This window comes from Labrus bergylta, chromosome 9 (assembly GCF_963930695.1).
Source record: "Labrus bergylta chromosome 9, fLabBer1.1, whole genome shotgun sequence".
Classification (NCBI taxonomy): domain Eukaryota; kingdom Metazoa; phylum Chordata; class Actinopteri; order Labriformes; family Labridae; genus Labrus; species Labrus bergylta.
This window is the reverse complement of record NC_089203.1, coordinates 12863029-12884876: the sequence shown is the minus strand read 5'-3', so window position 1 is coordinate 12884876 and position 21848 is coordinate 12863029. Positions and strand designations below refer to the sequence as shown.

The 21848-nt window shown below is 41.6% G+C and overlaps 2 protein-coding genes across 4 annotated transcripts; both read right to left on the bottom strand.

The window, feature by feature from the left end:
- Nucleotides 1–609: 609 nt before the first annotated feature.
- Nucleotides 610–19279, bottom strand: ccnjl (cyclin J-like). 2 transcript variants are annotated; one of them, XM_020646473.3, is made up of 6 exons: nt 18385–19279; nt 17582–17692; nt 13523–13733; nt 4487–4786; nt 4213–4372; nt 610–3795 (listed from the first exon to the last, which is right to left on the bottom strand). In XM_020646473.3, exons 1-6 carry the CDS (start codon nt 18514–18516, stop codon nt 3273–3275), a joined length of 1437 nt encoding a protein of 478 aa, XP_020502129.1. In that variant the 5' UTR covers nt 18517–19279; the 3' UTR covers nt 610–3272. The 2 variants fall into 2 exon arrangements, with proteins under 2 accessions (XP_020502129.1, XP_020502130.1); XM_020646474.3 differs by having other exon boundaries at nt 17582–17689.
- Nucleotides 19280–19434: 155 nt separating this feature from the next.
- Nucleotides 19435–21835, bottom strand: c1qtnf2 (C1q and TNF related 2). 2 transcript variants are annotated; one of them, XM_065958937.1, is made up of 3 exons: nt 21665–21835; nt 21062–21260; nt 19435–20409 (listed from the first exon to the last, which is right to left on the bottom strand). In XM_065958937.1, the coding sequence occupies exons 1-3, from the start codon at nt 21818–21820 to the stop codon at nt 19769–19771; spliced, it is 996 nt and encodes a 331-aa protein (XP_065815009.1). In that variant the 5' UTR covers nt 21821–21835; the 3' UTR covers nt 19435–19768. The 2 variants fall into 2 exon arrangements, with proteins under 2 accessions (XP_065815009.1, XP_020502160.3); XM_020646504.3 differs by having other exon boundaries at nt 21062–21319; nt 21665–21799.
- Nucleotides 21836–21848: the final 13 nt, after the last annotated feature.

The following is a 21848-nucleotide window of genomic DNA, read 5'->3' as shown; positions in this document are numbered from 1 at the left end:
TGAATAGTTTGATCAGAAAATATAAATTGAGAATGTCCCTGTCAGCATTCATTTATGGATTTTGATTATGTATGCATTCATTTTAAAGCAAAATTCTTTGTAGTTTTATGCGCAAATTAGTTTTAATATGTTTTTTTACTGATGGGCAGATTAATATAGACAAAAGGAAGGCAGGTTTGATATGTCAAATTAAATAAAGATTTATGAGGCGAGTTTATCAGAAAGTTAACTTTTTCTTAAATGTACTGAAGCATATAAAGCCTTCAAAATGATCAAATGGATGGTAATCAAGATGTTTTTGGAAGCACAGATACCGGCACCTAATAGTTGTATTTTAAGTGAGTACTTAATGTACTTAGTCACAGTCCAGCAGCAGCTTTTTGTTTGTTTGAGTACTACCCTGTTTGAATGAATGAAGAGCTGGACTGACAGCATGTGGTCACAGCTGGAGAACGGTGTGTAAACCTGCAGGGCTTATCACTGGAGCGCTTGCATTGTCCTTCCCTCTGAGGCGACTGGAGCGTTGCAGTCCTGGAAACAGTAATTTCCCTAAAAGCTTCAGGCATCAGAGTTTACTATCCTCAGAAGAAACACACACGCCCTCACATACTCTGTTCAATTGTGTGTTTATTTTTTCCATGGCACACTGTGATAAAAGGATTCCTTCCATCATTCAGTGTCACATTATCCAAGACTACAAGTTGGTACAAAATAATATAAAAATATAAATTGGAAGTTTGTGGTGTATTTTCATCATTACATTGGACAAGTGACCTTTCAGCAGAGGGGGAATGCACAGAAAATCTCTAAATAGCTAAAAAAAAAAAAAAAAAAAAAATGTATTCAGTCATATCTTCCACTCGAAGGAGGCGGCTGCAATATGCAACATATTCATTGTGTTCAGAGCACACTGCCCTCTGCAGGAGATCAAGTGAAATCACACAATTCTCCAAAAATAAGTTACAAATGATGAACCAGTGGTGAACATGAGACAGTGATGGCTGTTGGCTGTTTTAACAGAGAGGACAAAAACAAGTATTGCACCAGTGAGAAGTTGCTTGTTAGTTAGGAGCAAAAAGAGGAAAAAAAATACATCACACCAACAGCATTCATTAGGAGAATCACAAAATCAAACTAAAATACACAAAGGGAATGAAAAAAAACTGTACATAAAGAATTCAAAGGCATAGTTTCATAGTTCAAGATCACTGAGCAGCATATAAACATGTCCTTTTCAGTGGCTGAAAATCAAAAGGTTTTGTGGTTTGACAAAGTAACAGTTTCAGCATTACAGCTTCAGAAGGCTTCATGTAGTTTTTTTCTGAGAAACACACAAGTTTCTGGATAAATGTACGATTTGGGGAAAGAGGCACGTCATGGAGAAGAAGTCCAACTCCCACAGTAGTTTAATTCCTAACTTTCAGACTTCAGTCAAGAATGAAAGATTTCATAAATTAAGCTCACAGTTTCCTCAACACTGAGCAGCTTTATATGTTTGATCAGTCAGCATTTTTCTTCAGGGTGACGTCCACTGGAGAGCGACAACATTTAGTAAGAGTGGTTTGTTAACTGACAGCAATTCGTCGCGTTAAGAATTTTTCAGACGAAAATGCTCAAAATTCTCTGGTAAGCTTCTCAAATGTCACATCAGGCTGTTTTTCTTTAGTTTCAAATCAAATTAAACTTGATCTCTTCGGGTTTCTGACAGCGGGCCCAATAAAAGGAGCTGTGTGAAATAATACCTAATAATTTCTTTTTTGACTAATGAGTGGAGAAAATTAACCCTCACACACCCTCAACAGCCATCCTAATTTTCTGCAATCATTTCAGGTATCACCATGGTAACCAGCTTGCAACCCAATCTGGATGTGTTTATACTTGAACAGGAAGAGACAGATTGCAGCTTTAGAAATCTGAGAAGCAATTACTGTGGACTGAGTACAGATGTCTGCTTTAAACCAGTGACCACGAGGTTTTTCCACCACCAAGCAAACAGACGGTTTCATGCTCTCAATAACTGACTTGTATGCAGAGTATGGTCCAGTGATGAGGAAGGAGAATACGCCAGACTCCACAGATGCTGCAGCAGCATCCACTTTAAAGCATAATAGCAGAGAATAATGAGAAGGCTGCTATTTTCAGCCTTGAAACCTGAGCCTGAATACACAGTTTCTATGAACAGGTACAAAAATAACTAATCAATGGTGTTTCTAAGCTGGTATAAAAAAGCTACACTAGATCAAAGAAACAAATTGGAAAAGAAAGAAAAAGATATCATAAATAAAAAGCTATGGCATGTTTCAATGGCATTATATTCAAGTAATCTTGTTCAAGTCCCTGATACTTAGTGGTTCATGTAAACATTTGAGTCATTAACACAGACACAGAACCAACAGTTCATTAGAAGGCAGCAGCAATTCATATGTACAATACACAACCGACGTCCACGTCTCCTTCACCTTGCTGGTCAAGTCACATCAGTGTATGTTCAATTCTTTGAGTGATGCCAGAGACAGTGACATTAAAACTTTAGTTTGACAAAGCTTGTAGAGCCATGTGTCCAGCTGGGGGTGCTGTGACGGCTCTACCACGAGGCTCGACTTTGGACATGGGAAAGATGAGATGAAGAGGACAGACAGGAAAAAATGAAACACTGCAGCCATGCATGAGCTGAGTACTTCAGCTCGGACAGAGTCTACAGGATTTACATTTTTTAAAAACCTCTCATTATCTATCTCACATAAATGTTGGATAAAGACATGATAATACTAGGCCAATTTCTCCTCTCTATAATGAGTTCAATTTTTGGGATTAGAAATTAAAAGCAAAAATATGTCAAGCAGCAAATACATCCTTACCACAGATACTTTGTGCTCTGTGCGATTCTAAAATTGGCTCTGCTATTACACAACTGAGATGAGGCACTGAATGAGGTGGGTGTTGAATCACACTGCTGCTTTCATCTCACAGTGACGACAGGCTCACAATAACACACTTTTATAAAACGAGTCCAGAATATGGCAGTAATGATTCAGTCAGTGGAGCCTTGGTCATGTCAGTGTGATGACTTCCAGCGGGTCTGTCTTGCCCTTTGATCTCTGCTTGCGTTTGAGGCGTCTCTGGGAGAGGGACGGGACAACGGAACGAGGTGTAGCGGAACTGACGGAGAGAGAGAGGAGGTCTGAGAAAGGGTATTTAGGGGTGGGGACTTTGGACAGAAGCATGGCAGTGCAGTCCTGCAGGGGTTTGTGTTCTCTCTCCGTCTCCTGGCGTCACCTGTCGAAGCAGCCGGCTGCAAAGGTGTGATGAGCCCCAAGGTAGGCCCCGCTGTAGGCCATGCTCAGACAGTGGCGCGGCTCTCCTGTGAGGGCCATCTGCACTGAAATGGGGCCCTGAAGGGGCAACCCTCGCGCCACTGGTTGGAGAGTGGAGGTCAGGCTTGGGTAGGATGGGAACCCGCCTGCAGGAGTCATGGAGGGAGCCGCAGTGAGGAGCCCCATCCTGTGGCTCTGAAGAAAGTCCTGAGACATGTTCACCACTGACCCCAGAGCTTGGGAGTCAGCAAGCGCCTGCAGCTGGGAGAGGGATGGGGAATGCTGAGAAAGGTGAGGGAAGGCGTCCGGTTGAAAGAGCAGCTGAGGTGTGGAGGAGGTGGAGGAGGAAGAAGAAGTTGGTCTCTGGATGGCTGATACCGGAGAAAGGTGAGTTGCCTGAGGCTGCGACTGCAGAGAGGAGGGTCTGTGAGGAGGAGTGGATTTGGTCTTGTTGGCCTCCTTAACATCGTTGTCATGAGCACTGGGGGGGGAAGAGAGACAGACAAATTCAAAAATTAGAAAAACTACCATAAAAACTTAGGGATACATTAGAACTACAGCCTTCTTTGCTTTGCAGGTGGAGAGCAAAGTGTGTGAACACCAATGTAAAAGGTCTAAAAAAAAAAAAAAAATGCACACAAATAAACACACACAGATGCCCACGTACTTAATTATATCTGTTAACTTAAATAGCTAGGATTTTAATACTGGCCCGTAGTGTTCGGTGTTACACATAACAAAATAAGCCTCTACAGAGTTACAACAACCAAAAGTTTACAACATAGAACCATGGAAACCAAAAATATAAAGACAGGAAGGTCATATTGTCATCTACCGTGAATTGAAAACTATTTCTCAAGACTCTGTAAGACCTTGTGTGTGTGTGTGTGTCCCTTACAGCAGCATGAGTTCAATGCACTGGGTGAGGTGGTCCCAGGTGTAGCCTGTTAGTAGGTGCAGGGCAGTGGTCCAGCTAGGGGAAATCTGAAGGCAAATGCGAGATGCTGCCACACACGCAGCAGCAACCTGAGAAGGTCTGAAACTCAGGAAGGCGTGGTCTGAAAGAACCAAAAGACAAGAGAAGTATTAATTATTTGATAATAAAGCTGATTGATTCACGTCAACACCTCAGGAATTCAGGAAGCTAAATCCACCTTCTTGCATTAACTCACCCTGCAGTGACACTTCCAGGAAGTAGTGAGTGTATTTGTCCATGAAGGCCTTGGTCTTTGAAAGGGAAGAGAGGGGCCAGCCGTTGTACAGGTCGCCTTCCTGCACCGAGGCGTGGAGGTAGTAGTCAATAAAGTGGGCGGGGGTGGGCATGCACAGGTTCCAGCCAAAGGTCTCGAGCAGCAGAAGCTCCATTTTGATCAGGTCCTTTTTGTTGAGAACCAGGTTCAGGCTGCACATGAAGCCCAGAGAGTTCAGCTGCTCCAGTTTGGGAACCCGGTCCTCCTTCTCTTCAAATTTACCTGTAAAGATAGAAAGAGGTTCATGAAAAGAGTTTGGTACTATTCATTATGTACTTTGTAACAGTTTGAGGAGACATGATATGTCTCTCTGGACATTTCTTTTCCATACAGCAAAGATTTTTATGCATCAAGAGAGTTTTCATTATTTTTATCATTAACATTAGCTTGTTGACAAGGTACAAAAAGAACATTTCAGCTGCTTGTCACACCATAGTGTTTGAGACTGTTAGGTAACAGGTAAAATTATATATATATATATATATATAGAATCACACAGGAACAATGTCTTTTTTTACAGAGCTGAAAAAATCAACTGAAAACATTTTTTGGGGGGAGAAATTTGAAAAACATTAAAATATTTAGATCAATTAGAAATCAAACATGGCACACAATCCAGGTCCTCAAATTTGTGAATTTTCAGCTGAGTTCGGTTTCACAGCTTTAAAAAACGAAAAAAATGAGGAGTAAAGGATGTTGATCCGACAACAAATGTCACTCTGCAGCTTGAGCTCAAGGGGATAGTGAATGACGTTCTCCACTGTGAGATTCTATTGACTTTTTGATAATTGGATGAATCCAACAATTGATTGATTAAGGAATAATGAAATTATTCAGTGGCAGCTATTTCATTTGTGAGATGCTTTTTGTAAAGAATTACAATAAACATAAATCAAAATAGACAGCTACCCATGGAGCTGAATGTAATCAAGATTGTGAAAAAAATAAACACATCAACAAGCCTTACAAAAGGATCAAGCAACATATAAACAGAAAATGTTCAAAGGCATTTATCTTAATTTGATGACGTAATAAATTTTATATCATCTTTGAAAATTAGTGTTTATTCATGACTTTCCCTGAGTATTATAATGAATATTAGCATCTGTAAGCACATGGAGAAGGTTTATGTTCAGTCCTAAAGAGCAGTTTCCACACAACCTAACAAGTGCCTGCTAAGCATTAGCAATTAAGCTGACTATTACTGAACATCTGGCCATAAAGCTAAGCTGTTACACGAGCAGGGAGGCCTCAGGAAACATCACCAAAGCTTACAGAGAGTCTGCAGCTCACGGTGGATTATACAAGCCCAACACTTTCTATGAAAAAGCCAGTCAGCTCGATCCCCAATGTTTCTGTCTCTCTCCCTCACTCACTCCAGATCCTCTCAGACATTACAGCGTTGCCATTATGGAGAGCCCCCACCCCACCCCCAGACATCCTCCTTTCCATGGCAACAGCCCCGAGGCCTCAGGGGTCTGTGTGACCAATGAAGAGGGCGAATTCTGCCTTTAATCCAACGGTCCAACAGGCGTCCTCTGCTCAAACTTCAAGAACGAGGGTTAGAAGGTGTCAGGTTACTCTGATACAGGCTTCTCTGTAAAGCATGGGCCTCAACTACACACAACTTTAAGCAGAAAGACAATCTGGCTTTCTCTATCCTTAACCCTACACCACATACTTGTGGAAGTATGAGTCCAAGAACAGAACAAAGAGATAAGAAATACTTTATATAATACTGAATCATATAAAAGTCAACAAACACTCACATTAACGTTGCTGACGAAGTGCAACGTCATCATTGTTGAAGAATGACTTTGTATTATATCCTTTGAAGGGGTTGAATGATCAAGTTTTGTATTCGCATAGAGCTGGAATTTACAACAACAAGCATTGTTTTTGGACAAACTGTATCTTCTTATCCCTAACCATAACAACCAAATGTTTAAAAACAGGAGCTTTATTGACATTTCTGAGCTGCAGTTGTATGTAGATAACAATTATCTGCTGCACAACGGCTGTTTGGGTCATCTCTTATGGACCTCATTTCCCTCTTACGGCCCACGTCTCAGGGAGTGGGGCGTCTTCATAGGGAGTGCAAGTTTTACCACAGATGTTGCGACCGGCCATTAGGCATGGCAAAGAGAGGAAGAGAGAGGGGACGGTTGAAAGAGCATGTGGGGAGGGGGTGTGGGGGTCTGCAGCTTAACAGGCCGTAGGGGTAATTAGCAGAGAGGCAATAATGGCGTCTCTCCACCAGAACAGGAAGCACCATGAAACAGGGCTGTTTACACCCACCAGGGCTTGTTCAGCAGCCCAGTCCACACTTGCCCCTTTCTCTCACCCTCGTATCCTCTGGATCAGGACTGTCTGCCTCCAGACTGCTATGTCCACACAGACCCTGCCATAAAAAGCCATCAATGCCTCCAATCGCCACACTATTCCAGCCTCTTTGATCTTAAATAAAGACAAAGAGCAAGTCAATCTCCTTTGTGCTCGTCGATTGTGGTTGACTTGGCATATAAAGAGACAATAGACACCCAAAAGCTTTGAAAAAAAAAATACACAATTCATGAAGAATGATGGACAGTTGAAATAAAGAGTACAAAATTGTTTAGAAATAGTGGATACAGAAAGTTAGAAAGATTACTTTTTTATTTTTTAAATGTTGAATCAATTATCAAATTTTAACCACTAATCAAACTAATCCTTGTGAGGTTTGGTAGCACAGTTATATTTAACACTTTGCTTAACTTTTAATTCGATTATCTGTTTCTCAGATGGAATCAGGTCCGTTAATAATATAAAATCACATATCAAAGAATAAAAAACCTTTACTGTTTGTGTTGATACACAATTGTTACTAATTTGTTATTAATGTATTCACTAATGCCCTGTAGCAACATGCTAGAATCCATGCAGCTCCCTCGTGCTGATTTTGTGGCCTGAAAGAGACGCTGCATTCCTCTCCTGTGAGTTCAGCCTACCTGGAATGCAGGCGTCTCAGTGATCCTATCTGAAGTCAGCCAGTGAGGCAGAGACACTGATGATGGAAAAAAAAAAAAAAAGAAAACGTTGTCCTTTTCATCTACACAAACTACCTTTCCATGCACTTCAACGACACACCTCTCCTTTCTCACAGCACCTACAGGTGGTCACGGTGATGATGAGAAAAGGTCAGGTAAACAGGGAGAAGTTAAAGGTCAGGGGTTAGGCAGAGGTAAGACCAGGATGAAGGCCCCCCCCCACGCTCCCCCGCTCCCCAGGTGTGCTGTTTGTGGAAGAGGTGGAGGTGGGGGCAGGATGACAGTTTGAGTGATAGGTCTGTGAGGAAACTTGAGAGCTCAATTCTCAAAGAGAGAAAAACGCTTTGGCTTTTCATTTTTCATTTTTGCAGGCATGAGGTAATTTTAGATCATTTTCATGAATCCTCACAATAATTAAGTCGCTCTCAGAGAGAATGCAAGATGACAAAAACTACACCTTTATTTGGAAAAATCTAAAAACTAATTAGATCCTTAAGAGTTGCAATGTACCTGTAATTCAGGTATTGTAAATAAGCGGCAGATGTGCAGTTAAAATGAGAAGGTTAAAAGACTTTCACCAAGAACTAGAGACGTATGCATTAGCTGATATCAAGTACACATCCAAAATAAAGTACATGGATGATTTTTCACAGTTATACACTAATTAAAAGATCGGATATGATTGTTATCACCATTGTCTGGCTCAGAAAACTCAAGGAATCCTACCCTGAAAACCAGCCAGGCAGCAAGAACAAGCTGAAACCATTCCACAATCTCAGGTAACCAAGGTTTGCAGTCATTTAGCCTTTGTACTTTCATACTATTGTTATCAATGTGCCTGTCTGTGATTTAACATTTTGTTATTGCGTTGAGGAAGCACAACTTGTAAATCAAGAGTCGGGACTCCATACACACAACCCTCACACATGCGCACACACAGCCCCTTCTGGCTCCGCTGTCTAACAGTTATTCTGACGTCCCTGTTGCATCCTCCTCCGTCCTGCTTAAATATCGCACTATGAACTGGCAACATGAATTGGACTAAAGCTAACTTTAGCAGGAGCTCGGCATTCTACAATGAACGAGGGGATAAAAACGCCCCCAACACCGGTACAGTGGACAGAAATGTACCTAATAGATAAACTGACAACTTTAAACAAGAAGAACAACTGGAAAAAAGTTGACTCAAGTAGGGATGGCGCTCCATGAATGCTGGAAAATATGTGAACTTATTATTACGTTTCCTACAATTATCATTTAATATTGATCATCTCCTGCCAATACAGATTAAAGTGAAGATTCACAGCTCTCTTCATTTTCTTCCTAATTTTCTTTCCTTGACCTGACAGCCATGAAGGAATTTCCTGTGCTCTTTAAACTCCTTTTATTTGCAGGTTCATCTTTCATTGGGGGTGTGAAATTGCTCACAGCTCCATCACAGAACCTCCGTGTTGCCACCCCTAGCCTCTGCAGCTCTCACAATGTAGGCCTGGGCCGACCCTTGACCCCTGATGCTAATGCTGGGGCGACCAAGCAGGATCCTACAAACCCAGCACTGTGCGTGTGTGTGTGTGTGTGTGTGTGTGTGTGTGTGTGTGTGTTTTTGGGGAGTCGTCGGCTGCAGGCCGGCAGCATTTTGCTGCATGGGGGGTGAGAGCAAACACAGAGAGTATGCAAGCAAGCAGAGCCTCAGGCGTTTCATCAAATAAGACTAAATTCTGACATTTGTATATAGTTGCACAAGAGCTCTCATTATGAAAAAGGGTGAGCTTGTGTTCAGATAAAAATGAAACCCATCTGTACATCTTTACATAATTTATTTAATCACAAGAGCCTCACATGACTACAGTTCCATGAGAATTACTGTCAAACCTCAGACAGTGGGATAAAGGGGGGGAAGCGGGTTCCCTATTAATCTACATTTCAGGGCGCCCTGCTGGGTTGTTCAGTTCTAACATGTCCCATTTTGCAGGCCACCACCTCTACCTCCCTTTCTATCCTGTTTAACATCAGCAGCCGACCTGCCTTTGAAGTACCGCTCAGATCGTTTCCCAGCCCCCCAGGGACGTGTGGCTGCTTTTACTGGTCACCCTGTCCCAGCAGCACTGGTTCTCTTTGGCTGTCCCTGACAAGGTGAGTGAACGAGGAGGAAACAGAAATAGAGCCAGCAGCAAAAGGTAAAAGGACACCATCACAGCCCCGTTGGTAAATGGCTGTGTGGCAGAAAAGCAGGGCTCTTTAAAAAGGGAAACATCTCTATGTTTACATAGATAAATATGGGTCTTAAGTAGATGATCATATGAGAAAAAATGTCTGTTTTTACCATAGGTTGCCACAGCGACCATCTCCTCATTAAGCAAAAACATACACAAACACACGCCTGCACACACATCAACCTTCACCCCCTCAGTCTCTGCTCCCCTCCCCCTCTGTTGGCTCTCCCCACTCTCTTGCCTGCCTGGCTGGCTGTCCTGCTTGCATTGACAGGCTTTTGTTTGAGGCCTGACTCGGAGAGCATATGGCAGGTGCCCCGCAGCACACAGTTCCTCCCCACCCCCGGGCTCTGTGTAAGTGCACTATGTAGTCAGTATGGCTGAGCTGCTGGTCCATTTCACAGGATGCTCTTTTTCTGTTGTTGTTTAAGACACCTTTTCAGCGATTAGGTTCACTGAGCAAAATAGATACATTCAGCTTCAGCCATAAATTACTACAGAATCAAAACACATAAAATACTTCATAAAATAATAAACAAAAAGAAAAAAAAAAAAACTAACAGAGGTTTGAATATTATGACAAAAATAAAAATATTGTAGAACTAGCTGGCACAGAGGCATATCCATGATGTCATGTACCATAACAAACAGCTGCAGTATGCAGAGCTGTGACTTCAGGGACCAGGATCTGCCTGGAAGACTGATGTGATCACTGCAGGACGTCATGGATTGCAACACAATAGAAAATTTAGTTTGAGCATGAGGACCGACTCTAAAGAGGGCTTATTCAGTGTTTCAGTCTTACACATTTCACAGGATTTTTTTTGACTAATTGGATTCTCCTGAATAAATTGAGGTCTCTAGATAAGTGCCCAACAGTCAATAAAACCCAATCCCTGTGGGTCTGAAAAACTGACCATAATCTTACTCCTATAAATGAAGAAGCGCTCGCCAGGACCAATGAACTGTGAGGTAGCTATTAATTAATCAAGCACAGAAGCCTGAAAGATCTCAAAGGCAGGCAATGTATGTGCATGTCAGAGGCAGGCAGAGGAACCTAGGGAGGCTGTTCAATAACTAGGCCAGATTCCAAAGCACCTTAGGACCCGAGACAACTTTGAATTAAACACCCTTTCAAGCTTTCATCAGTCATGGCTGTGACTCCCCAGAGTCCTAGAGGAGTCGGAGGCAGCAGAGCAGAGAGGAGGGAGCCCAACTCAAAAGGCTTTTTTACATTGCTATTTCACTACAAAGCTCTGTGCTCATAATGTCTTTGTACTTTCATATTGATTCTGTGGCTATGTAATGTTGGTGTCCCATTCTGTGACTTCAAATTGTGTAGCGATTATGCAGAAGCAGGACGTGACCTGAAAATTAAAAAAAATTAGGGAAGACTGCCCCTGAAATCTTCTTGCATTGGCTGTTCACACATGCACTTCACAGTGGGAGACTAACCCTCTGTGACCCAAAGCTTCAATAAGATTTTTTTTTCCTTTCATATCAATGCTACGTAGAGTTGGACAAATCCACAATTTCATCAAAAGAACAGAGAAGAACATACTGGCAAATAGAAAACAGGGAAAGAGATCACATACTGCATGCACCCGGTCTATAGTCGTGTGCCTGTTGCAGGATAAATGTGCCCACCCAAATAACAGCTCTGTTCTGCCGGCTTTACAGGGATTCTGTCTCGCCCTGTAATGCCTCTGTTACTACCTACGATGGCGGTACAGAGATGGGACAACTTGGTCTCCCCATTATGCCTCTGTGACATTAATTTAACAGCCAGACATCACTGATAAGTAAATATCATGCCTGAGTGAATAGAAGAAGAATCTCGATCCAGGCTGGCTTGATAATGTTTTATCACTCTATGAGCAAACCCTCAGGTATTATAGGATTCTCATGAGATTCTTTCAGGTCCCTCTTTTAACTGTCTATTCAAATCTGTCCCTCCACTGAAACTACTCTGATTGCAATGATGGTCTGTGTACAAAAATACACCAACACATTATACACACCCAGCCCTCCCAAGTGTAGCAGAGTCTGTTCCAGAATCCCATTTTGAAGGCATCATTAGTCTAATTACCCATGATGCCAAAGGCTGCATTAATGTACAGAAAACCTCATAGCCTGTTAATCACCAGAGAGACACACTTACAACCTGCACAATGCAGCATCAGGCTGGGAGGAATGATTGGCACACCTGCGTTACAGAGAAAAACACTCACAAAAGCCAAATGCCTGCTGTCCATTCAAAGCCCGATATTTACGCCCCTGTGTCGTCTCTCCTCTAATAAGGATGTCACTGAAGCGTAACGGGGGAAAGGAGTGATCCAACCTTTTCATGCTATCTAAGGTAATAACAGCGTTACAGGAGTAAGACGGGATCGGCGGAGGCAACGGGGGAGAAGAGCCCTGGGTGTGTATGGTCATGCTGCCGTTTCTTTACACGTTGTGCTACCACAACACCATAACGTAAATTGAATTCAATATGAAATATGCAGACGTAATCACGACAGAGGAGCTTTGTTACGACACTGTTGCGGAATTGCACTCTGGAAAGGGCTAAAGACACAATCTTATGTCTCAAGGCAACGAAGCAAGTTGGTAACTTGTTATTGGACTAAATCATACCTTCAAACAATTCTGCGGAAAGACGGACAACTACATCAACAACAAGATCAAATGATCATCACGGAGTCATCAGGGAACAACAGATAATTACACATTAAATGCAAAAATGTTACTTTAACCAGGACAGCGCAGACTGAGTCTGTTTTCAGTCTCAAAGGTATTGGTTATGAATGAACACATCACCAAGTGCAACAGTGTTGCCTGCTGATTTGTTGTTAACAGTTTTTAGACGACGACTGCGCTCTGTGTCACAGAGAAGTATGACACGTCAGACTCTGGCTACAAAGGAAGTATTGGTTAATAGGGTGAGTAATTTTCTTAGATGTGGTCTTCCTAGATGTAGACAACAGAAACAGGAGCACCATTATACTTATCTTTTGATATAAAAATGGCAGAAGACAAAGAAAAGTTTCTCAAGAGTAATAACCTGACACCTTAACATCACACCTTTGATTAAAGGACATTTGACCTGAGCAGGTGTTATCTCAAACTGACAGAGGGGAATAATGTAACAGCAGCAGCCACAGACATGTTATTAGTGCCGGGAACAAAGACACAAAATATTCTACAGACACAAGCATAATCCCTAACAGTTTCCCCTGAAACAAAGGCACAGTCATCCTACCACAATGGAAACCTTTTGTTTTAATTTGACCAACAATGCAGCTACAGTAAACTGCCATTACAGGCCAAACGAACAGAGTTGAAGGGAAATGCACCACCATGTTCAGAGCTCTGTTTAAATTTGCCTTTTTGCAGGTCACCTTGTGCCATCTGTGCATAAACCACAGTCTCTGCTACCACAGAGAGGGTCATCTGCTTATACAGAGCAAGTCAACATACAATGCTTTCCATTTTTAGAAATGCAGAATCATCTATTAACTTACTTCCAAACAAGACTTATGCTAACATTTAAAAAAAACTTTGTAAAAAAAAATTATAATACTAAAATTCACAACCAAGTCTTAATAAGAAAAAAAAGGTTGGGCTTATAATAACATTTCCTGACAACCAAGAAGGAAAAAAAGCAAATATGTAGAAGCTTTAGGGGAAGGAAGTGCAGGTAATGATAATGGACTTACTGGCTAGCAGCAGGCAGGATAGGGCAATGACATAGAGCTGCTTGACGGCCACATCATAGTGGTCCATGAAGAGGTCCAGCAGATACACTGCGAGGTGTCGCGCTGTGGGACAGAGCTGGTAGCGATTACTCAGGATGGCCAACAAGTCTGCAAAGTATCGTCGCATGCCAATCTGAGGGGAGTGGGCTCGATAGACCGGCAGCTTCAGCTCCTGGAGGGGGACAAGAAGAGAAGAATGAAGGGGGGCATTATTGACTGGGGTCTGGAGGGGAGAAAAGGAGCAGGGTTGGCAGGAAGAAGCGACAGAGAAACATGGGGGTTGTAAAGAATATGCATAATAATAGTGAGCTATTCATGTCTCCTGCTGACTGGGTTTAACTGCTGTGGGTTTGAAAGACTCACATCAAACTCAATTTACCTTCAGAAATTCCTGATTATTCCTGTGTCTGATTTCAATCTCATTTAATACACCATCACTGCAGAGAACAGGAGCTAATATGGGTCATTGCAGGGGTCTCTGAGGCGTGTGTGTGTGTAGTTGGGGGGGGGGGCATGGTTCTTTCAGTTGAGGTTGACGAGTAGATTAGATTAGGTTTCACCGCGAGCACATCTCCTATTCATGTTCAATTAGCTGCCTTTGTTTCAAAGTGGAAGGAAGATACTCGAGGGCATTAGCATTGAATCAGCCTCAGGGATCTTCCCAATCAGGTGCGGAAAAGCAAAAAAGGCTCCCGCTTCAAAAACTGCCCCTACATGAAAGACAAGAAACATTTTGTACTGGACAAACTCACAGCACGTGCTTCCTTTGTATTTAAGCTGCTTATATGGAAAAAATATTGTTTTTCTTTTTCTCTGTGCGAGTCTGAGTAAAAACAAGGGCATCTGATTTGGATTTAATAAGAGATTTGGGATTGGTTGATTAATCTCCTTAGTTCCAAACCGTGAGGGGTCCTTACTAGAGGAGCAATACAGAAAACATCAACAACATGTCAGGACTGTTGTTTAGGAAGGATTCAGACCATAGGCTGTTCCTAATGGACATCATTGGGCTCTAAAGCTCGGATTTTCAAAGTAGACTAATAGACATGCAACAGTCAGTTACAATACAAAGTGCTGCTGCAACACGGTCAGGTTTCAGGAAAAATGTCAGTGATTTATTTTGAGCTGAACTTACACAACAATGATGCTAAGACAAACACACTGAAGGAATCCAAAAATAAATAGTATCCCCCCCCCCCCCCCCCCCAAATCCACATACAGCCACTCCACCCCCATTGCCACAACCACACCACCCAATCCTCCCCAAACTCTCCTCTCCTCCCACTGCTCCAGCCTCTGCCTCTGGTCCATCTGTCTGTCTAGGGGTACAAGGGCAGCAGGAGAATGGGGGTGGATGTGAAGGGTGGGGGAGACTGGGGGGGGTTCTCCTGTGTTGGGTGGAGAGGTGCCTTTGTGGGGGACCCACACCATAATTAAGGATTCCACAGCTGCCTCTGCCTGATTTGCATGTCTGATAATTTGCCACATGCTACAAACCAGCGCTATCTCCCACATCAGGGCATTACTGCTGCTGCAAATGTCATTAAGGCTGGAAGAGACGGTGGGGGAGCGGGCGCCATGCAGGAAATCTGAACACTGTGTGAAGGTTTTTTACACACAGCTCTGATACTGATTCTCACAAACATTACTAGTCCTCTAGTGTTTCCACATCTGAAAATACACACATCAAGGCTTCCAACATTTCAATATACTATAAAGTCTTCTATTAAAATGTCAAGCAAACGCCTAATTAAAAAAGGTTAATAAGAACATAAGGCTGCAATTAAAGATTCCTTCTTATTAAGCTGTTAATTACATTACAAAAATAATTTAAAATAGTCCAAGGTGACTCCTAAGATTGCTTTAGTGCTCACAGCATCAGCAGATAGTGAGTCATTTTCTATTGATTATCAAGAAAAACAATGAAGGAATTAATCATTAACACCAAAGCATATTTCTCCTCAAATTATGTAGAAAGACAAATGCAGAAAACCTTCACATTTGATGAGCATAGAAAATAGAGATGGGACAGATTTGATCTAATATCGGTATCTGGTCCAATATTTAAGTGAGTAGATATCAGATATTGGACTGGCGGTGCTGACCCACGTCACTGTTCAATAATGATCTTTGGGTACTTTTAACATTCTCCCACAAATCGTCATCAAGACATTCAGACGATATGGAACAGCTCCTTCAATATGATAACAAGTACAATTCCTTCAACTCAGTTTAAAATGTTTAATTGACCTCACAGATGCTGCTGCTTCCTGTTTGTATGTGAAGTCAGCACAAAGTTCAGACAAATCTCTTAAGAATAATTTTAATGTTTACAAACTTTTATTCAGCAATATTATTTTGTAGCTCTTTCAATAAGAACTGCAACGCTGGGTTCAGTACATCTCTAAGAAAAATTAACTGAACAATTATCTAAGAATTACCATTCTTTTCAAGTAATTCAAAACTTATTTAAAACAATGTGATCTGAGAGCTCTGATTCAAAAGGTGCTTCAAATATTAAAGTATTCAGTGGACAGATACGGAGTACCTAAGTAGTCAAAGTGAGCTCATGATAAACCATGAAGGTCCAATCTTCATTCCTTTGAGGGGAAAAAAGGGAAACATCCCAAAACTCATTCAGTATCTTTAAGCAGCTGTGATGCAACAACTTCTGAGGCATTGATGGATGGATTCACTGAAAACTATTCTGTAACTGCATTGATAGCAATCTATAAATTATGAAATAATTTCAAACATAAGTAGCGATACAAGATGTGCCCTTGAGCTGTATTTTTTTTACAACTTTGTGACACTTTAGATACAAAGCCTTATTGAAAAAGAACTCAAACCCTCGATTAGCAAAAGAAAAACATGATTAGTTCCTTTCTTTGCTGTTTTTTTTATCTCAATAAACTATCTCCTTAAATCTGTTTCTATTTATGTCAGATGTGTCTAGCAATTCTCAGTTCACAAAACTTACCAGACACAAAGTGGAACTAATATTATTACAGCGTTTAGGGCAGTGTGTTATACAGTAGATACAGTATACACTGATATTTCTTGAATTTGACCTGAAATGCTGATAAAGGACAATCCAAATTAACAATCGAGCCACCGTCTCTGCCTCTCTTTATAGTAAGTGGGTGTGTTGTTTAGTTTCCAGCTCTGCGTAAAAACGTTCAGTATAATTGACAGCTCACTCTGAGTCACACACCGTCCAGCATGAGCAAACTGACTGTACATAGTCTTAGCCAATGACTCATTATGAAGACTCACAAACATCTGAATCACAAACAGAACCTATGTACACTCTCTGGAACACGATATCGAAAACCTGATCTGTATTCTTCTCTGTCAGCGTGAAGCTGGCAGCACAGTCCCAGCTCCAACATGCCAGTCTGCTGACAGATGTCTCCATTAAAGTGACACATGGGAGGAAATATGATCACGCTTCGAGGTTAATTAAGACATTCTCAATTAATGAGCCTTAACTCCTCAATGTAATCTAATTTGGATCTGGTTTAAATAGACAACAGGGCCATGTAATTATAATTTCCGCACAACTTTAAATATAGTTTCTGAAGAGATATGTAACATTACATTTGTAAGTAATCACCACTTTGGTTTCTCATCAGTTTGCTGGTTCTCTTACCAAAACGTTTTAAGATTTTTCTTAGTGTTCAATCTTCAAAAACACTGCATTTACTAATTATGTATCATTTACAAATATATCCAGTCCTGATTAAGCCATCTATCATTTAGTCATGCATAAGTCACTTCACCTTGAAAAATATGACAAAGGTCTAATAATACAGATGTTGACTTAAAATCAAAGAACTCTGAAGAACAACAAAACATGTATAATTTCTATTTCAGAACCCCAAAACTGTGAATGTAAGCCAATCTTAAAAGTGTGCTTTGGCAGCAGAGAAAAGGGTAGCCAATGATTTTTCTTTGATGGACTTATTCGATTTGGTTGATTACTTATTTATTGAATGCTTATAACCATGTCAGACTCACCTTGATGCGGAGGGATTGATGGATATCTGCAGCTAGCTGTCCCTTCCACCATTGCAACTCCCTCTCCATCTTTCCCATCCAGAGGAGACTTCCACACACAAGTTTTACCTGCTGAGACAGATGTGTCCAAAGTCAGAGTTCAGACACTTCAAGAAGTGGCATCATAGGTCAGAGAATAACCACAAAACTTGAAACAAAGTTTAATATAAATATATATATAAAAAACTCAAAGGCTACAAAGAGAGGATGAGATCAACAGTCTTTTATTAATGCTAATTTCAAAGGATTTAACGATTCAATCAACTATAGGCTTACAGTCTGAAACTGAAGTGAGACATTTCATTTGGAAACACAAGAGGGTTCATTAAGTTTCTAACACCTAGCTTATCCCTGAGCAGAGCTCTCTCTCTCTCTCTCTCTTTGCCTGCACAGGCCATTTTCTCTGCTCGGGAATTTAAATGGCTCAGTTAAATGCCCGCTTGGCCACGCTGTAGGTCAAATGAATAAAAATAAAAAAGCAGCCTTATTTTAGGTCGTGTCATTTTCACATGGCTATTCACAACACATACAACCTCACTAACAAATCCCACACTTTGGTTCTGATTGTGAAGGCGTCCGCACCACGAGACGGCGGACACACAGAGAGGCTACACAAGTTAAGTGTCCACTGAGCCCTTTAACTGAAGCCTCTTTCAAAAACACAAACAATACACGGGGATGGGACTAAACACTAAACACGGCTTATTTCTTACAGCAACCTGGTGAACTTCTTTATCTCGGAGATCAGTACATGTGCCACTCACCGCTCCGACGGGATTGCCCCCCAGACCCCTTTGTCTCAGTCCGACATCCTGAACTCCTCTTCGGCTCAACTTTGAGAAAACAACGTTTTTCTCGGCGAAAACACAACCTTTTAAATCCGCGGATAAGTTCATAAAACACCTGCCGCCGCAAAATCCCGGCAACAGGCGTCCGGTCGCGTCGTTCTCCTCCAAACTGTTCACACTATTCCGAGAAATTCTGCCCGTCCGTGTCTCTCCGGTGTCTCCGGTCTAACAAAGTAACGTCGTCGGCTGCACCAGCTGCTGCTGTTACGGTGCAAGGCTCGTGCGCTCGACGTGAAGGGCCCTCCTCTAACCTGGGAGTTGTAGTCCTTTGGAGGGCAGAGTCAAAACTACAAACACCCACATTTCTCCACAAAAGGCCTGATTTTACTACACCATGCTACCAAAGTTATCTTCATTTTTAAAAACGTAGGCCTGTTCCCACCGTTATACATATTTTTTAATGTGTTTAGTTGATGGCTTCGTTTACGTTGAGAAAGACGAAAAACTACAGTTTTAAACCACACATCTCATAATATGCTAGTTTGTTTTTGGAATTAAATCTTTATTATTATTAATTTGTTCATTTGATTGTTTGTGGTCGTTCATTCATTGTTATTTAAGGCCTATTTGAAATATAGGGCAATGCTTTCAAGAGACTTAGCCTACTTTTAAATGTGCAGATAAGAAGTTAGAAGTAGAAAAGTAGCAATTTAGGAATGATAGAGTATTTCAATAAAACAAATATTAAGACATTATTAATTTAATTTTGATCTCAATTACTTTTGATTTTTGTTTCTGCTCTATCTGCGGTGTGAGCATTGAGCAATATGATTCTCAATCTGTTAAATGAGATAAAGCCCCCGAACATTAAAAAAAACATGTATTTAAAGATTATTGATAGGCCTACTTAACATGAATGTCTGCCTTTAAATCTGCAAAAGATGAAACTCAACATTTCGACTGAATTTAGTCACACACATTGAACCTCACATGGTTTAGGTATCCTACTCAAGAACACAAACTGTAGACTGAGTGGGCAGGTTTAATGTCATTATCAACTGTAGCCTATTGTCTTTGCATAGTATAGTTAAAAACAATACAGCATATTAAAACTGTCCGCAACAAAGCACTCTGAAGGATTCTTCAGCCAACTTCTCATGTCAAATAATTTCAAAGGTTTCCAAACTGTGGCTGTTTTTTTTCTCTCCTTTTGCGCCCTCTGGTGTCAACATTTAGAAACATCTGAAATACACTGGTCTACCCAAGTGGGGCAGACTTAAAACAAAAAATCGGTTTCTCATTTAGATTTAATGTTTAGCCAATTACTGGTCTAAAACAAACACCTATCTGGAGGAGGATTTTAACTGTCACCCTGAGCATTAGCTTTTCTGTCAGACTCATTGAGATATTCCTGGTCGGGGTAGATAAGAAAACCAGTGAAGGTGCTGTCCGTCCAGAAAGGGTCAAAGAAAAGTCCATTCTGCTCAGAGTAGAAGATCTGCAGCCACACCTGGTCTGACTGCTCCAGGTGGAGGACAGTAGAACCAGATGCCACATCATGGTTCCCTGTATTTGCATCAAAAGTCTTGATCTTGTACTGTCCATTATGGACCAGCCCTATGGCCAGGTGTTTATTAGCCAGAGTGATGTCATAAGTGAAATAATACACCCCCGGGATGGCACAAACAAATTTCCCACTGCTGACGTTGTAATGATTCCCCTCGTTCAGCAGGATCCTGCTGAAGCGGATGGGCAGTCGCTCTTTTGGGTAGCTCTTTGTCATGGCCACAGAGAAGGCTGCTCGGGCTGCACCGGCACAGTTACAGCCTCCAGGTTCTCCTTGCTCGCCCACGTCCCCTAACTCTCCTTTTTGTCCTTTTTTTCCAGTGATCCCTGGTGACCCCCTGAGCCCCCTCAGTCCCCGAGGCCCCGCCTTGCCAATGACACCCTCACGCCCTTTCACACCTGGTTTACCTTGGTTCCCCGTCCTCCCTGGATCACCTGAGAAGAGGCAGTATGATAACATAATAATTATGGACAGGGGCAAAAGAATGTTAAACATGCAAAAACTCTTTGTTGTAAAGACATTGGCTGTATATGCAAACAAATACATGGAAATGATCACGAGACAATGTGCTGTTATTATTGTAACGTTGATATATATAATGATAGATTCAGGATTTAGGAGAAGTTACTCTGAATAAAAACTAAAGTGAATACCAATTACAGTCACAGGATTCAATGTATTTATAAAAAAGTTACAGCTAGTGTCAATCAAAGCTACTGTTTCTTTGTAGCAGAGCTTTTAAACTTTAGTTCAAAATCATTTCTATTAGCACTTCTTATTAAATTAAAAACAGGAATAATGTGCCACGCTGACAGGTCTAACTAAATCTTAGTTTAAGTCCGCTGTGAGGAGATGGTTATGAAACTGTTTCCATTTTAAATTGATACCTCATTGATATAAAAAGCAAACCAGACCATCAGCAGGAATTACTTTTCCTGAAGAGAGATGTACAGCATGCAGGCCAACAGATTAGTTTTTTGTATTTTCCCAGCAAAGTTTCCCGGTGAGTTGTAAATTAGGAATTAGGGTTTGCCTAAATTGCCACAAAATGCTCTGACTTTAGGATTACACTCAGAGAATATCTACCTCCATTTCCCTTTTCACCCCTCTCTCCATCCTTCCCATCTAGGCCGTCCTTCCCAGGGGGCCCCATAGGACCCATGGCCCCTGGTGATCCATGGGCTCCTGGGTTCCCTGGTGGCCCTGCTGGGCCTGGCAAACTGCAGACCAGTTGAGAGGAGTGGATGGTGAAGTTTCGACCCTTCTTGGGTAAGGTAGACGTTGACTGGGAGAAGACAGATGACAGCAAACAGAAGGTCACACATATCTGGAGCATGATGGTCACTGTGGAGCCGACAAACAAAATGAGAGAAAGTGATTCTTTTGAGCGGCAGTTGTAAATCAAAAATATATAATTGATTTAATGTTACGCGTAGAAAATCTCCTATGTTAGGGAAGCTGAAAATGAGAGAGAGGTGGCAGAGTACATGCAAACTATCTCCAGTTAGTCAGATGAAAAAGCATGTAAACAGTTTTTGGGATGGTGTGGTCAGTTCCACACTGTGACTCATGCTTACTGAGAGATGTGAAGCATCTGTTATGCACAAAGCAGAGCGCAGCGCCCACAACATGTTTTCTTTTTCAAAGGCAATGCAGGAGAAATAGTGAAAACGTGGAGAAATAACTCACCAGCTGACATATGGGCATCTTCCTGCTCTGTCCAAGTCCTTCTTTTGCATGAACGTGCACAAACTTCTCGACACGATTTTCCAATACTGCGTTGAGAAAGCATTCTTCGGGAGAAGTGCTGCAGACAAATGTGCAGCCCAGAGAATCATAGTCCATGATATCCGCCCTGTAAGCACACTGCCAA

Excerpts from the sequence above, each read along its gene's own strand:
- ccnjl (XM_020646473.3), bottom strand. The coding sequence starts at position 18,516 with ATGAACTTATCCGCGGATTTAAAAGGTTGTGTTTTCGCCGAGAAAAAC. Across the intron at positions 4,373-4,486 it reads CCTGGAAGTGTCACTGCAGG|ACCACGCCTTCCTGAGTTTC; the intron begins GTGAGTTAATGC and ends TGGTTCTTTCAG. Across the intron at positions 3,796-4,212 it reads TGCATTGAACTCATGCTGCT|TGCTCATGACAACGATGTTA; the intron begins GTAAGGGACACA and ends TTCCCCCCCCAG.
- c1qtnf2 (XM_020646504.3), bottom strand. The coding sequence starts at position 21,767 with ATGCTTTCTCAACGCAGTATTGGAAAATCGTGTCGAGAAGTTTGTGCA. Across the intron at positions 21,320-21,664 it reads AGATGCCCATATGTCAGCTG|TGACCATCATGCTCCAGATA; the intron begins GTGAGTTATTTC and ends TCGGCTCCACAG. Across the intron at positions 20,410-21,061 it reads GGGTGAAAAGGGAAATGGAG|GTGATCCAGGGAGGACGGGG; the intron begins GTAGATATTCTC and ends GCCTCTTCTCAG.